An 18,014-nucleotide genomic window follows, 5' to 3' on the forward strand; every position below is an offset into this window, starting at 1 on the left:
TTTGAAAGTATATTTTTATAATTGTGCATAGTGTACAGTCTGGAAAGTACCCAAATGGCAAATTTCAAGTTTGTTGCATGTCGGGAAGTACGCTAAACATTTTGAACAGACACACATAATCACAACTTTGCCTTTTATATATATGGAGAAAATGTAGGTAAATAAATAAATGCCTACCATTGGTGGATAACACAGTCATATCACTTTCACGGGAAGGCCAATAACATGACGAGGTTTTTAGTAATCAGAACACCGTCTTTTCAGAGGTCACTCACAACAGCCCCACCTGGTGGAACTCTCACGAGACGCCACTGCTCCGGCCCCCGCCCCCCGATATAAAATGTCGGCTCGCCATGTAACTACGGGTTCCGATGGTTTTTAAAAGGTAACCCTTCCAAGGTTGGTAACGATAGCTTTAACGGTGTAGATTTGTATTCGGAACAGACAGACTTTCATATATATTTATGTGTGGTGTGGCTGTGGGTGAGTCTACACCCATATATCCTAATATAATTTGACCACTGTCCGAGTTAGCACGAGATTAACCTGCCCGGTCTGCAGTGCCAAACAACCGAGTGTGAAAATTTAAGACATGCTCCCAATGCAATGCCTAATTTCACATTCATGAGATGTGGGCATCGGCCTGTTGATGTTCTGGTGCGGTTGATCGTTACAGCCAGTGTCTTCGAAGAGGAATTTCAAAGACAGGAGGATAAGGTGCGATGTTTGTGTCTCGAGTGAGGTTTTTATTCTGGCCGTCCACGTTCTGGTGAATATTTGGGATAAACACTCGCAATGGAAACACAGCGATTACAGTATTGCTTTAGAAACATACGTTTAGATTATTTTGCTGCTATACATTTCCACAGGATAAGCCACTACGTTGAGCTATCATTTATGGCCAGGTCGCTTTTGAGAAAGGGCTAATAAGGGGCCGTCTATAATGACGTCACGCGATTTGGGACGATTTCTGACCCCCCTCCCCTCGTCACACGGCGTCACAAAAAGTCAGACCCCCCTTCAAATATGACGTCACAAAGCTCTGCCCCCCCCCCAAACCATATTTCCGTTTTGAAAATAAAACATGCTTCAAATCGCTTTAAACTATTTTTATTGTCGTGCGAATTTAATGTGGCGCTGCACTCTGATGTTGTAGGAGAAAACATTTATTAAAAAGTCTATTTAACTAAGTAGAACGTGTTGTCTATATTTATTTAAAGATGCGCATTTTGATGTGACGTCACATTTCTCAACCCCCCCCCTCGTCACACATCGTCACAAATGTCTGACCCCCCCCCCCCCAGGTGCGTGACGTCATTTATGGACGGCCTCTATGATGCACCCGAACACAAGGGGGCGCTACCTACCTGCTGATGTTTGCGTGTGTCCGCTTTGAAACGCTGCGCTACGAACCCGACCACCCGAGGTCGATTCCCGCTCACGGCCAGCAACACCGGTGACGGTTATCTGAACCGGTTCTGAGTCGCCCCTACGTCAACTCAGTCTAAAATGAGTACAGTACCTGCTGCGGTGTGTAAACATCGCCACGAGGGAGACAAAGGCGGCCGGCGTGGGGCTGGCCAACCACACGCCTTCATATGTGCATGTTCACAGTACTTGTCCTAACAGTCTTAGGCAAGGCGGGAAACCTTTGTGTCTGTCTCTTTAACGAACTTTGCGTTGGCGCTCCTCTTACAAGGAACATTCACTGAGTGAACGTGACTCTCCGACGGTACACGGGCGAACTGGACTGGTGACATCTCAGGTTGCCCTCGTTGCCTCTTGCAGGTGCAGCAATGGAGAAATTACCCCTTGACCCTTCACATCATCAATGTCCCTCCACACACCGCGTTTGCCAATTCTTCTCTTTACCATGGCGATCATCAAACCTGCTCATTAATTTGGAGGCCAAATTTCCCCATTGTCGCATCAACTTCAGGTTTGATGACATAACATCTTGTCGTTCAAGAATGATTAAAAAAAAGTTACATTTCCAGAAAGTTGGAAACAGTTCACTCCTTCTGGTCAAATTTCTGGGGGACATATAAAGGTCAAAGGGCAATTAACAACAGCGTGAAATCAGAACAGAACATTGGCTGTCATCAGGGGCGCAGCTATGGGAGGGAGGGGTATGTGGCAGCATATTCAACGCATACGCTGCCACATACCCAGCGTATGCAACGCATATGCAACGCATACGCTGGGTACTCCGTATATGCAACGCATACGCTGGGTATGTGCAACGCATACGCTGGCCCAGTCAGTCACAAGGGGGCCCCGAATCAAAGATAAACAAGTTTAATTTTTTTTTATTCAAACAAAATATTCATACAAAAATTACCGGCGGTCTACCATGGACCAAGCCCGACGATTAAGGCATGTGGCTATCGTATCAACGGAGCAGTATAAAGTTGCGCGATCCACCCCCTTTGAGGAAATCCTAGACCGATGGGGCCGGCATGAAAGCAAGACGCACGACAACTTAATTGTGAGTATTGTTACCTTTAAATATTTACATTAATACTGCCACTGTGAGACTGTCTTCCTCTAAACCGAATACACGGTGCAAATAAAATAATAATGAAGATATAGTTATAGCCTACATATTATTGTATACGGAGTAAATATATCCTGAGCTATTTTAGTAAAAGTGAGTCGGGAGAAAGGAGGACGGCCCACAGTCGTGTTTTGCATATGCCTGTTGAAATAGGTACTTGCGCCCCTGGCTGCCATCCACCAAAGACAACACAAATAATCCAGTTTAACACGTAGGCTTTCGCGACAAATATCCATATAAGAGTTATTTTTGGGTTGGATCGTGTAAATATATAAATGCGTCGTTAAAAACCCACCACCACCCGACACAGCCAACTAGTAAGGGTTGTCACGTAAACAGAACATGCCAATTCGTCACTAGTACAGTACACCGGTGTGTTGGAGAGCCAAGCCACAACATTTACAATCTGAGTACGACGTTTCGCCAGTAATTACAACTAGCTTCATCAGGCGACAGCCAGATTTGTGGAGAAGCCTAACTGTTTCGTTCCTTATATTGAGGCGTAGATGTGGTGGGCGCTTGTTTAAAAGCGGGATACATCGATCACTGGCCCGAGGTACATCTCACGCTTGTTCAAAATTGTTTAGAAATGGATATCTTCTTCAAACAAAACGCCGGGAGGTTGTGGAGGACGGTTGTTGTTTGAGATCACAATTCAGTAATTTGCGGGTCATATAAAAATTTGACCATTTTGGACCTGATGACACAGTGGCTTGCTGTTGTGAATGACCTCAGGGAATCTTTAACAGCCTCTGTGAAACTACATGTATTGTGATTATTACACCCGCAGTATTAATCAGTGCAGACGCTGGAAATGAACCGGGAACCAATGCAACAAAGGGCGAACGCGCTCCCGCTGGGTCACGTCACCGCCCAGTGAGGCTTACCCGGGATAAATAAAGAACAATGGAGTAGGGTCTACAGTACAAATGGTAGTAGGTGAATGCTTTCAAGGGTTAATGGATGGTTATATTGGGTGTGCTAATGGGCAGGGTCATGGTGGACCGTGACTAATTGATTTGTTAAGCTTTGTTTAAACTGGGCGTGGGAAACCTGAACCAATGAATGAGTAACGGCCGCTGTGGCTGATGGCAAGGGGCGCACCCGCACAGAGGCAAAAAATAGGAGTGACTCACGATAGTCGTGGCACTCGGAATAAAGAAACCCAAGCAGAGCTCAGGGCCCCATGTAGCTCAGAGGCCCCCAGATTTATGAAAAAATAGGATTGGACCAAATATCAACTCGAATTCAGATCCCAATAAACATACAAGGTAATTAACAGAAAACATTGGCATGGATACCTCCCATCACTTATGAACAATGAGATGCCGGTGTACGATAATACCTCGCCGAACGTGGGGGTTACGTTCCTGGAAAATGCCATGTTGGGCCAAAACCACATTCGACAAATAATAGCCCTTCTGGGAAAATAGGGTTGCATTCCTGGGTTCTAAATTATCACCCCCTCCCTCTTTGTCTAATTAATTGTACATGCTTTCAACCATTGTTATAAAGGATGCTGAGTCGCTCTCGATTTCTTGTGAGTGTGTAAAACACTTTTTTTTAATTTCACCTCAACACAAAACTCCCGTCTCCATTCCTATTCCCACACCGTGGCGCGGTCCTCACGCCCAGCGCTTGTCCCGAACACTAAATCTTAGAACCGCAACATTTTCACGAACCAATCATTGCCCAAGTTAGGCGTAATGGGTGTCGTCTGTCCGGGTACATCACGGACACTTGAACGTTAAACACATTCCTGCGGAGGGAGCTGGTAGGAACGTTGGGTTGCTCGGTCAATGGCCAGGGTCAACGGCGGCGTGGTGTATTCCGCAAATATGGCCGACTGTGAGGGCGGACAAGCCGGCGTGAGTAGGTTAAACGTTTAAGGGCACCACGGGGTGACTAGCCCCTCCCCACCCAGCCCCACCCTTCTCACCCCCCACCCAGCCTCACCCTCCCCACCCAGCCCCTCCCCACCCTCCCCTCCCCACTCAGCCCCTCCCCACCCTCCCCACCCAGCCCCTCCCCACCCAGCCCCACCCATCCCATTTTTTGATACACGACGGACGGACACAATAATCCCCTGTAGGCTGGTGTAACCATGAGGTTCCTACCAGTATGATCCGCCACCTAGGCGTCCATATGGACTGACGTCCTCAACGAGTGGGCGGCTGGATGCATGCGCCAATGTGTGTGAACATTTGTGTTGTGCGTGGGCGTGTTGAGTCTGTTAGATACGTTTTACGTGCTCAACACGCCCCTTTTGTGAATGTGATGAAGTGCAATCTGTTCATTCGACTGACCACTGCCCCATTACACGCTTACACAAGAGACACAGCCGCTAAACATCAAGCAACTCCTCATGTCATCAGATATATTACCAGACTCAACCAACAACGCAGCTGTGGCTTGCCAGTTGCTCTTCAAATGCCATATGAGAGTGAGATATCCCTATCTTGTTTGTATCTCTTACCTATCATCTTACTCTTTTTTTGACATTTCTGTCATCTCACCATTTTTTCTGTAATCTATATCTCTTCCGTCATCTGACCAGGATTTTAAAAACTGGGATGGGTAGGTGGGGCGGGACGGGGAGGGTTCCAAAAATAATTTCTGCTGAGGGTCTCCAATTGGGCAGCACCACCACTGGTCTCGCGTGTTGAAAAGAGGAGGACATGGGAGGAGCTGAACAGTGGAACGAACGCCCAGCCCACTCAGTGCCCTTGAAACGTGAGGCCACCCAACCCTCAGTGTTGGGGACATCACATAGTTGCACCCACACACACACACGCATGTGCATCTAAAAGGGTTGTCAGAATGCTTTGAGAACAAGACACTAAACATTATTGTAATGTCACTAAGCATCGATCTATTATTAGAACCGCAGGCATAAACAACCAGCGAATTGTGCCAATGTGGGGGAGGGTGGATAGTGGCTCGCGATCACTGCCCTCTCAAGCCAGCTTGAGCTCATCAAACTTTCAAGTTCACGTTTATTTGTTTAAACAGTTGATAACTCGCCAGGCAATGCAGAAGAGTTTCACTTTCACACGAGACCTGGTTCACCGAAACAACAATATAAATAATTCCCAGCCACGGGGAATCCCCATGTCGGTCATGGGGAAGTATTTGACCATACTTAACCACGCCGGACACAATGGAGTGGAGTGAATTGAGAGGGGGCTAGGCCAGGTCATAAGCGGGTCAGATATTACTCGCCACTCGTGGTTTTATCCGTGACCGGGAATTTCAACTCACTTGGTCTGGCCCACAGCACCGTCTCGACCAGTGACATCCTCTTTCCAGGGTGTAGGCGGCTTGCAGCAGCGTATGTTTCCATTTCTGTTTTCTGTCAGGGTCCCTGCCTTGATGTGCGGTGATTGTCAGTTCGCCTTCGTCCTCATCACCATTATTCCGCTTGTTTACCGCAGGAAAGCCCCACCGATTCTCAACTCTGTTTCAAACGGGTTTTTATCAGGTTTCCCCAATAGAGGGCGATGTTGCTGCTGTGTGTAATCCCAATTGATTAATTTGCTGATACTTTAACAGCACTGGATGCTTTTTTTTGCTATGGGAGGAAACCGGAAAAGCTGGAGAAACCCAATGCAGAACGGGGGCAGAAACATACAAACTCCACACAGAAAGGCGCCCGAGTAGGGAATCGAACCCAGGAGTACTGGCTGTGAGGCACGAGTGTTAACCACTGCGCCAGCCTGCTGTCTTATCCCATCGCTTTCTTGGTAGTTCGCGTGATCTCTGTCCAGCTGTTACATCCTTGTACAGTAGTGTGACCTTTTACAAACAACCTCCAGGTTTACGGATGACGAGCACAGTGCGCTAATCACTGCACCCCCCCCTTTCCCCCCGGCTGAGTTAAGTGCTACTGCGTACAGCGGGCCAGGGATGCACACACGTGTGCGCGCGTGTGTGTGTGTGCTGCGGAGTGACATCATCCCCTCTGTGATAGTTGATGAACAAGAAGTTTCCTCTCCATCCCGGCGGTCTATCACGCCCGCACGCAGACACACACACAAACACACTGCATCTAAACTATGTTTTATTTTTTTACCAGGAAAGGTCCACTGAGCTATATAACTCTATTTCAGAAGCGACCCGGCCACAAATACTCAGAGAAAGCCACGGGCAAACACACATATAGTGTAGGAAAAAATCCACAAAGAAATCCCCGTATAGCCTTAAACTGTTAGGTGCTGTTTGTGAGCACCGACAAAGGCCAGCACGGCACATCAGGGGACGGGTGGCTAACACCACGCCGGGCCACCTTTGTCTCCCTAGTATGGTTTACACACCGCGCCAGGTACTCATTTCAGGCCCAGTCGATCCAGCGGAGACCCAGGACCGGTTCAGATATTCGTCACTGAATATTGGTCGTGAGCGAGAATCGGGCTCGCTGGGTTGGTGGTGCGATATTCACCGTTCCCCATACATGAGACGCGCTCAGCAGCCGTTCGCCACTAAAGTCGCGGCGATGTCACCACTGCGCTTGTGCCAGGCTAGGTGCATCTTGAGACCACGCGAAGTGCCGAGGGCTCGCTGCTGGCAGGAGGTCACGGGACATACACAGGTGATGACACATGGGTCTGACCTCCTGACACAGATGCAAAATCAAAATCTTTATTTAAACTGGAAAAATCCGATGAGCTGTGAAGAACTATTTCACAGTTAAACACGTAGGCTTTCGCGACCAATATCAACCAGAATATAGTTTTTTTGGGGTTATATCGCGTAAATATGTGTCGTTAAACCCGCCACCACCCGACACGGTCAATTAGTAAGGTTTGTCATGTAAACACCACATGCCAATTCGTTACTAGTACAGCGCACCGGTGTGTTGGAGAGCAAATCCACAACATTTACAATTTTAGTACGACGTTTTGCCAGTAATTACAACTAGCTCCATCAGTCGACAGCCAGATTGTAAATGTTGTGGATTTGCTCTCCACCACACCGGTGCGCTGTACTCGTAATCGAATTGGCACGTTCTGTTTACATGACAAACCTTACTCATTGGCCGTGTCGGGTGGTGGCGGGTTTAGCGACACATTTATATTCACGCGATCTAACCCAAAAAAAAACTATATTACGAACTGAGTGCGACTATTTCACAGATGTCCAAGTTCTGTTAGCGAGCACCTACGAAGGCCAGAACGGCACACGTAGGGAAGTGGGTGGCCAGCACCACGCCCGGCCACCTTTGTCTCCCTCGGGGCGATTTTTACCCCCCGCAACTAGTTACCCATTTGAGACTGAGTCTACCTAGATGAGGCCCAGAACCGGTTCAGATAATCGTCAACAGTGTTGGCCCAATACCCAATACCCACCAACTATGTTAATGAGTTTCGCAACGTGCGGTGACGGGTGTGTGTGTGGGGGGCGGGGCGTAAGTTTGTGGGTGGGGATGGAAAGGGGGGGAGAGGCTGCGCGGCTTCTGATTTGATGTTTATTTTTAGCTGGGCCGGGCCGGGCAATATAAGGAGAGGGAAGCCGCGGGTCCCGCATTGCATGCAGAGGGGACCGCGTGTGCTGTTTGTGTGGTCACTGTGGTGGGGGCATCTCCAGTTGAACAAAGGGCAAGGGGCATCCTCTGCTCACCCCCTTCCCCTCCAAACACGCACACGGGCTTAACACAGGAGGGGACAGCGCGTGGGACAATTAGTATTGTTCGACACGGGTGAATGGGTTGTATTGTCGTCGTCAGACCGTAACACATGGTTATTATAATTTCTTTCCCCCCTTCCAATTGTCGGAATAAGTTTTCGGTTTCGCTCGCTGGGTTTGCGGCGGGTCTCGAGGAGGAGAGAGGTCGTCGTTGGCTCCAAGCTACGCAAGGAGCGAGAAATTTGGAGAGGTGAGTTTGGGGGGGATGGGATTGTGTTGCTGGAGGTTCGGCGATTCGCAATCCGGTGGAATGTTTTGTTACTAAGTTGTGTTGGGGTCGTGTGCGTGTGTTTGAGTGAGTTTCAGTGTATGGGGGGGGGAGGATGTTGATAGATGTTGTCAGACGTTGCTAAGAGTGGTGGTGGAAGCTGTTCGCGCACCGCGTTACTGAACCCGGTCGACCCGAGTTCGATTCCTGCTCACGGCCAACAACAAGTGACACATTATCACCAGTCCCGGGTCTCCCCTAGGTCGGCTCAGCCTCAAACACAAGTACCTGGTGCGTGGCGTGGTTGTTGGTCACCCACCCCATCGTTTACCGTGTCGGCCTTAATAGGTGCTCGCTAACAGCACTCGCTCCAATAGTCTGTTAAGGCTATAACGTAGACTCAGTTTGTAGACTCAGTTTGCAGACTCAGTTTGCCAAATGTATTGGTTGGTTTAGTTACTGGCATTTTGTCGACTCATCTGCAGTGCTTTAGACGCGCACTGCGTGAACTGTACTGCAGTAGCACTCGTGTGCGTTAACATAAGTTTGGGCCCAAGCGTGTCGTTCAAGAAGATCTGGGGATGATAGCTACTCCCATCATGTTATCTAATACAATGGTATAATACTACGGTACCATTTCGAAGACGCCTGGCATACCGTGGAAGAGTAGGCCCAATACTGCACCTTCAGCAGGGGGAGTTCACGCAGACCGCGTCAGGATATTACTTCATTATTTCTTGAAACGTTGATAAGTGCTGCTTGTTGCTGGCCGCTCGACGTGTTAGGCATTTGTGTTAGACCTAATGAACTTTGGGGCCTGTCTACTCGGCAATAGTCTACAGTCCACTGGTGCGTACAGGACACAGATACAGCCATCACCTTCAAGTCCCGAAATGTCCATGGAGTTACATCTTATGGCATCTGTGAGAAACTGCTTTGCAGCTCCATAGCAGAGTTTTTTTTTATAAATGCGTCGTTAAGCCCGCCACCACCCGACAGACAATTAGTAAGGGTTTGTCACGTAAACAAAACGTGACAATGCGTTACTCGTTCAGCACACCGATGTGTTTGAGAGTACGACGCTTCGCCATCAGGCAGATGGCCAGAGATGTGGATAAATCCTCCCTGCTTCGGTCTTAAATCGAAGGATGAATGTCACGTCACTTGTGAGCTTTATGGCTCATCGGATTCCTCCAGCTTCAATATTCTGGTGTGCCGTGGCCCCACAGTGAGGAGAGGAACAGCAGCGCGAGGAGGAGGTAGAGGAGAGACATCGCTGCTGTCTCAGCAGCAGCAGCCCCTCCACGCTGGCAGGCACGACCATGGCGGGCGTTGCGACGCGCAAGAAGCTGGTGGTGGTGGGAGATGGTGCGTGTGGGAAGACGTGTCTGCTGATGGTGTTCAGCAAGGATGAGTTCCCCGAGGTGTATGTGCCCACCGTGTTCGAGACCTACGTGGCCGACATCGAGGTGGATGGCAGGCAGGTGGAGCTGGCCCTGTGGGACACGGCCGGGCAGGAGGACTACGACCGCCTGAGGCCGCTCTCCTACCCTGACACCGACGTCATCCTCATGTGCTTCTCCGTGGACAGGTGAGGAGGGTGGGGATGGGTGGAGGCCCCCAGACTGATACGCGTGGATATCATCGTGAGCGTTCTCGGAAGATGATGGAATATGGTCTTTAAAAAAATGACCTCAACATCGGCTTCTATGTGGACAGGTGGTTGGATACGTTGAGGATGATAGAACATAGCCTTATAGACCTAGGACATCGAATTATCATGTATTTATCTGTGAATCGGTGAGGGTGAGAGGTATGGACACTCATTACTATGGGATTATTGGTGGGCAGGTAGGGTGGTACATGGGTACACATTGGCGTTCAATGTGACCACTGCTGGAAGTGTTTACCTTGAGGACAGGCGAGGGTCAGGCGGTACAGGTTCCCCACCCCTGCAGTTGAGGATAGTAAAACAGACATCTTGTATTCCTTTGGAGAGATGTTTATTGTGGTTGCACATTACAGGGTGGCCACGGAACTTGTGACATGCAAATACATACACATTGCTGAGAGCGTGGTGAAGAAATGTTTACCTGGACCCTAGCAGATGAGCCCTCGTTTAGAGAACGGCCTTTGGATGGTGACCTCCCACAAATATGTCTAAGGTCCATTAAGTTGCCCGTTTACCCATACAAGGTGTTTTTTTTTATTAAAGCTTCAGATTAGTGTCAGGCAGCCTGATATGCAATTTTACAGGCTGATTGTGTTTTGGGCTTTGTTATTTTCTAATCCTAAAACAAAATCGGCCTCAATGTAAAGTGAGGCCGATTTGGTTTTCAAGATGTCTGGTCAACGTGGAAGAATAAGCCAAATATATCCCCTGGAGGTGATGGGAGTTGGGGGGTTCTCTGTAGAACTACATTCTGCCAACATTGGTACGAGCAGGAATATGCAGGACTGCAGCTCTACATTGTCCTTCTGTGTCCCCTCAGCCCTGACTCGCTGGAGAACGTGCCGGAGAAGTGGGTGCCCGAGGTGCAGCACTTCTGCCCCAATGTGCCCATCGTGCTGGTGGCCAACAAGAAGGACCTCCGTGGTGACGAATCCGTGCTGCACGACCTGGCGCGCATCAAGCGGGAGCCCCTGAAACCCGAGGATGGGAGGGCCATGGCGTCTCGCATCCAGGCCTTCGACTATGTGGAGTGCTCTGCGCGAACCAAGGAAGGTGTGCGTCTCGTCTTCGAGACAGCCACCAGGGCCGCCATCCAGAAGCAGCCCAAACGCCGCGGCCGCTCGTGCTTCAAGTGCAACCTGCTCTAACAGACATGGGGGACGTGCGTGATCGTGTGCGGTCAGGCGGACGTTTGTGGTGACTGAACCACTGTGCCCAGCAACACACCACTGGCAGCAATACAACCGCTGCTGCTGTCTCCACCTTCGATTGGCTACGTACGATGCGAAAGAAGTTCGACGTATGTACACTCACATCGTGGTCAACGCCAAACAATAATACAGCCACTGCACACACTTTACTGCCAATGCCACAAAGCACGGTCGCATCAGCACTTGTGCCACTGCCAATAACGTGAGCACAACCATGGCCACCATCACCACTAGCTTCATTGTCAACACCAAAACCCACCATCTTTTTCTGCTGCCATCGTGGTGCTGATAGCAGTATTGATGACAACACCATCAATACCACTACCACCACTACTCATTACCACCCTCCACTATCACCACCACCATCACTGCTACTGCCACTACTACCGTCGCCGCTTCTGCCACGGGCCTTTCAATGTATTCACCAGCTCTTGATCTCCATGCTGGCCATTGAACCTCCCCAGAAGCTTCTTGACATCCTCCAATGTCCACCTTACCTGTCCGGCAGCATCACCAGCATCCTTGGCTTCTCAACGTCTGCAGCATCATCTTGAGCGTCTGTGGTACTCTGGGGGTACTGTGGAAGTGGAGGTGGTAACAGGGGAAGTGAAGGAGAAAAATATAGCTTTTGTGGACACAGTGGAGAGGTGGTGGGGACAGGGAAGAGAGATGGTGGAGACGATGTAGAGTTGGAGGAGAATGAAGAAGTGGTGAAGAACATGTAGAGGTGGTGGAGACCCTGGAGAGTTGGTGTAGATGAGCCAGTCCTGAACAAAATGACACGGAATGATTTTAGCAAAAACGATGCAACTATCTTCGGCAATGCTTTCAGACTGCCTGGTGGAGCAGTGCAGTCGACTGTCCCTGATGACGAATGTGGACTTTTAAGATTACTAATATAGTAAATGCTTATCTTTAAAGGTAAATGTATATTGTACTTTGAAATGTTGAGCGATGTTGATTTAATTTATTTGCGATTTCTTGCAAGACGTTTTTTGTCTTCTGTTTTCGACACTAATGAATTTAACCACTTGCGGCTAAAATTGAAAGCGTAAGTTTATACACCGGTTTGACTTTTAAAAGTAAATACTGTACAGAGCTCTTTGGGTTGAAGTATCGAAGTTTTTTTAATGTCAATTTAAGGTACTATTTTTGGGATTACGCAACATATAATTTGGTCATATCATGCGCCTGCTGTTTGTGTTGAACATGAAAATCGGTTTACTTTTTATGGGCTTTGTGACGTGTAAATTGAGTTTGTAGACACACGTACATGTGCACTCATACTGTACACACCTACAAAACCTGTACACATACAACTCGCACACATGTACATTCATCTGTACACAAAGACAAAAGGTCCCCTTATAGGTTTTTTTTAGGCCTTTTTGAAAGTGCTGGAAACACACTTAAAGCCTATACACGTACACTTGTACACATACCCATGTACGCTCACCTACACACAACACATCTATGTACAGACATTTGCACTCTTGCACCAAGTTTGTATACACACTTCACTGTGTACATGTACACCCTTACACTTACATATACATGTATGTTTACAGACATGTATGAACAGGTACACACATGATATACAGTTCAAGCACCGCAGCTGTGTACATTTCACAATTTAACAAGTTGCCAATAATGGAATGAGTTTCACGTGACTACTTTAAACGAATCCCTTATCCTCTTGTGATTAAAAAAAGAACAGACCGCCCCACCCCCCCCGACCTTTTTGCCCACGCATTTTTTTTTTAAGAACCCAAATAAAGTTATTTCCGTGAAAAGAAGTTAATTTTAAAATCTTTACGTGAGCGTGGATGACTCAGAGGCAGTAATTGCACAAGCAATTGCACAAGCAATTGCACAAGCAGTGTACGCTGCTTTCTTAAACGGATTTGTCCACACCATAATAATGTGGAATTTCCATCGCTGGCTCCCGGGGTCGCCAAGATAAGAAAATGGGCACTGCCACACACGGTTGTTTGGGCAGGGGAACACTTCGACTTGAAACATATGCAGGTGGTTTATCCAGGAAAAGCCCATGACTCATTTTTCAGGAAGGTCCTGACATGGTTTCTGCATTGGGGGGGGGGGGGGATAATTGCCATGTATGTACCAGTTGAGTCATTTATGGGTAATTTCTTCAAATGTGGACCATGACGCCTGCACAAAATGGCCTGCTGTTGCGAATGACGCCACGGGATCTTTAACGTGCAGAATGCGCACCTTTAGGATTAATATACTCGCAGAATTTAATCGAGGAGGCCACTGTGTTTTAACTGTGAACGTTCACCGTGAACGCTCTGCTGCTAGACTTTCAATGGTGCTACGGTTTCGAAATGTTAACTACCTCGCCTGGTATACAGGAGGTTGTGGGTTCCATCTCGACCCTGATACCTCTATATTTGGAGGTTGTGTGTTCTCCCCGTGGTCGTGTGGATTTTTCTCTGCGTGCTCTGGTTTTTTCCTCCAAATTTAGAAACTGGTGTTTCGAGAATTGGCTGCTGTACATCTCCACATGATAAGCCGCTTAGTTGAGCTATAATTTGTGGCCAGGTCGCTTTTGAAAAAGAGCTCGGTGGGCCTTACCTAGTCAAATAAAAATAATATATAGTAGAGTATATATATGTGTAAAACTGGTGGAAAGGGTATTGCATCTTTTCAGAATAGGAATCTTTATCAGAATCTTTATTGCAACTGGAAGAATCCAATGAGCTATGACGTTATTTTTCACAGATGTCCAGTTGATATACATATCCGTTGGTGGTGCTAGGCCTCTTTAATTCCATGTTATTGTGGCAGGGCCAGCATCTCCTTAGAGCAATCACTGTTAATTTGGGCTTCCAAGATGACCCAGGAGGAATGATTTGTTTTGATGTCAGGTTGAACTTGGGTGAGATGTGAACTAATTTAAAGGGTCTGTACTCCCAAGTAAAGTCAAGTAAATGCCTTCCTGTGTGGGTTGTGCCCCTTTCCATTGGTAGTCCTGAAATTGAGGGAAGCACACATTAACATGACATGAGCCAGTGTATGAATATTACAACCACTTTACAAAGTACTGGATTACTACGTAGATTTAGCTATTTGTGCTGAAAATCTCCGATGTGTTTTTGGGTTGTACCATATGTTGTTTGGCATGATGCCTGACATTCACTCCACGTACTTAGGGCTGGTTCAGAAACTGCGTTTAAATAATTCGCCTCTTTAAGTGATGGAAAAAAACGCTCCATCCCATCACGGCAGGCACACTCGTGCAGGTCGGAACACAAAAATATTTCGCAACAGGAAGTTGTACAATTCTTGTACAAAATCTCTACATCTGTGTGTATTGTTAAATCTAACTTTCAGTTCACAAAAAAAACTATTCCAGTTCCTGAAGACGTTCCCAGCATGTGGAGTGAAATGTCTGACATTGTGCCGAACAACACAACGTACGAACACATGGTCAAACCTAACCCACAACCAATGCGCTCTTGGGGCACTCGCCGAAAATCCTGAAGTCAGACGGCCTTGTTGCCTAGCGCTGTGGAACGTAACGTGCATTTGCCTGTCTGCGACCTTATTGGCAGTCACGTGGCTGAAAAATACTGAACTGACGTCATGCTCCCAGGGTGCGTGAGTCAGACTTGGCAGTGAGCTTGTGTGGGTGGTGCTTGAAGGCGAGTGTGTAGGCGGGTGCGTCTGAGCCCTGCTTTGTGAATTCCACTGTTCAGTGTCTGGTTTCAATTAGATAGTGGCCGACTCTCAGTGTGCTGCTGCATTGTAAATATTGGTGTGTGCATTTATTGTGGGATTGAAGCAGTATTGCAATTCAAATTGGCAGTGCTATTAACATTTTTGGGTGGCAGACCGATTACCCACATTGCCATGAGTTAAATTGTCAAACGTAACCAACATTATGCTCTGATTAGAGTGTGGGGTGGTGCTTAATCCATTAGAAACCTTGAGTCAGCGTTGGAAATTCCACATGTCCATGCCAATGGCCAGTCTTATTTCAAAAACTGCTGGAAACCATTACATTAGCATCGACCGACCCGGAGCCTTCTAATTGTGCATCGAGCACCAAACCAAACACCGCCGAGCCGAATAAGGAGCTCGAGGTGTGTGCGTTAGGCCAACGACTGGAAAAACGATTAAGACTTATTTTTTTATTGAGTTAATAAAACTATTGTATAATACGTAGGCTTTCGCGACTAATACCCATAATATAGATTTTTTTTGGGTTAGATCGCATACAAATCACTGTGTCGTTAAACCCGTCACCGGGACGTTTGATGTCCTTGGAAGATGTATACAATCGTTCCTTAAAACAGGAGGATTTCTCCACAAATCTGGCTGTCCGCCTGATGAAGCGAGTTGTAATTACTGGCGAAACGTCGTACTCCGATTATAAATGTGGATTTGCTCTCCAACACACCGGTGTGCTGTACTAGTGACGAATTGACATGTTATGTTTACGTGACAAACCTTATTAATTGGCTTTGCCAGGTGGTGGCAGGTTTAACGACACATTTATATTTTACACGATCTAACCCAAAAAAACCTATATTGTGGAAAACGATTGTAATTATTCGCATAAAAATAAAGACAGCATCACCCTGCCCGAGCTGGTGTGGGACTGTACTCCTGCAAATGGTAGATATTCCACATTCCTTTGGCGGGAACCAGTTTATCGAGGGGTGCGACCGCTGTCGACTGTATCCATAGAGTCGTCAAAGTGTGTTCCTGCTCCAGCGAGTGCTGTAGCGCTCAACTCTTATTGGCGGCGGTGGAAATTTTACATGCCTATGGTTGCGATCTCGCCTACACACAGGACAACCGCTGGTGATTTCTCGCAAAGCGAAACTGATTTGATGAGCCCCGCATGGATGATGGGCCCCCTAATCCAATGCACATTTTACCAGTGGCTCGTCACTGGGATACTTAAATGACGGAGTACGTGCACACGTACGCGCTCGTTGTTTAGAGAAACGCGTATTCAGCTCAGCCTTCGGGGATCAAAGCCTAAACGAAGACTCGCGTTTGTACCTCGAAACATTGGCAGCTGTGTGTGCATTGCACGGTAAGTCGCTAAGCAGCTTGCGGTGCTGTAGTCGAGTGTTGGGGAACGGTGTCACTTACAAGGGACGCACTACGTAGAGTCGGCACCTGCCTTGGTCTTCCCTTGGTGTCCTTATTTTTAAGGTGGCCATCCTGGGAAATCTATAAATATTCCAAGGACATCAAAAGTCCCGTTTTTTTTCAGTTGTGTAGATAATAACAAGGATAATAATACTGCACTCAAGGCAATGTATTTTCATGTAGCTTTCTCCACTTCTGGTATTGTGAGATATTCTCTTTCCCATGATATGTGTGTTCGTTTTAGTAACAAACCCGATTACTTTAAGCTTGTGATATTATTTGCTGTACATTATCCAAGGCAATGTAAAAGGAAAACCAAATAAATGAAGCCATCGGAATTCACGCAGCATGGTGATGTGGATAAACCACAAGTCAGCAGGGCTTTGCTCGCACTTAAGTTTTTGAGCTCTGGGAGAGCAATTAGTACGAAAAAAAATACCCAGTTTTATAAAAAAAAAATTAGAGGTCCTCCATAAATCCCATATTATTTGGGGGACTCGATGCATCCGCTCAGGGGTTTTGAAGCTAGTAAGGCATGGTAAGAGTATTGGCCCAAGGTGGCAATGCGTTCAGGGCACTTGACTCCCAATATTAAGCTAGCAAATGTTTAAAATCAGGGCCAGGCTTCGCTAAGCTCGTCATCCTTGTGCGGTCAATAAAATAAGCACCACTTTGCGGGAAGCCAACAATGATCGTCCTAAGAATAAACTGACCTCTGATGCCCGTGCGGAATCCCCACCGCAAGCCTTGGGACTGCCAGTTGAGATGACGATTCGATCGAACAAGAACACATTTGAACTCACGTTTGAATCATAAAATAAATAAAGGAGGTAGACGGAACTTAAGAAATATAAAGCAAAATACAGGATTACACGACGGTTCTCATCATTAGTAATGAGTAATCACGGGCTGATTACTTTTCAAAGTTACCCTTAAAAATGTCAAAAGTGTTTTCCTGCTTACACGAGCAGGAAGCTGTGCTCATGTCGTGTCTACGGCCTTGCGGTGGGCAGTCGTGGAAATTCCACATTCTTACGGTGGGAGCAAGTGTCTCAATAGGACAACCGCTGTTGACCCACAGAGTGGTTCTTAATGTATCGACCCAAGAAGGATGAAGCGTTGAGTCGAGCCCCACCCCAGGAATTGAACTTGTCACGTTCTCATCTGCTAGCCGTGCGCTCTTAACCACACTGCCACCACTCGTTGGGATCATCCGCCATTATTTGTGTAGATGCCTCGGACATAAACCAGAGCCCTGTGGTTTCAGTACGCTATGATTTACGGGTAACAGTTAATCCCGGAATTAGTGTTACAAACATTGGCTACATTTCTCTATCTCTAGACAGGGAAGCGAATTCATCCTTGCGTATGGTCCGTCGTGGAATTAAGTAAGCTCTCTTCCTACTGAAGAAGGAAAATGAAGTGGGATGCTGCCACGTTGTAATGGTTAGCACACTGGAATGCCAATCTGGGGGTCATCGCTTTGATCCACTCTCCGAGCATGGCAGTCGAAACAATGTGACACATTTCTGAAATCCCCCCCACAGCCTCTGT

The 18,014-nt window shown here is 47.4% G+C and overlaps 1 protein-coding gene across 1 annotated transcript; it reads left to right on the forward strand.

Annotated features, from left to right (window-relative positions):
- The first annotated feature begins 8,091 nt into the window (after positions 1-8,091).
- LOC144931631 (ras-like GTP-binding protein RHO) lies at positions 8,092-15,940 on the forward strand. Its single transcript, XM_078855727.1, has 3 exons — positions 8,092-8,429; positions 9,677-10,038; positions 10,940-15,940. The coding sequence occupies exons 2-3, from the start codon at positions 9,770-9,772 to the stop codon at positions 11,265-11,267; spliced, it is 597 nt and encodes a 198-aa protein (XP_078711853.1). The 5' UTR covers positions 8,092-8,429; positions 9,677-9,769; the 3' UTR covers positions 11,268-15,940.
- Positions 15,941-18,014: the final 2,074 nt, after the last annotated feature.

Source organism: Lampetra fluviatilis, chromosome 4, assembly GCF_964198595.1.
Source record: "Lampetra fluviatilis chromosome 4, kcLamFluv1.1, whole genome shotgun sequence".
Classification (NCBI taxonomy): domain Eukaryota; kingdom Metazoa; phylum Chordata; class Hyperoartia; order Petromyzontiformes; family Petromyzontidae; genus Lampetra; species Lampetra fluviatilis.

What these genes read in the sequence shown, in the direction of transcription:
- LOC144931631 (XM_078855727.1), top strand. Translation starts at nt 9,770, where the DNA reads ATGGCGGGCGTTGCGACGCGCAAGAAGCTGGTGGTGGTGGGAGATGGT. An exon ending in ATGTGCTTCTCCGTGGACAG is followed by an intron (nt 10,039 to 10,939) that starts GTGAGGAGGGTG and finishes GTGTCCCCTCAG; the next exon opens with CCCTGACTCGCTGGAGAACG.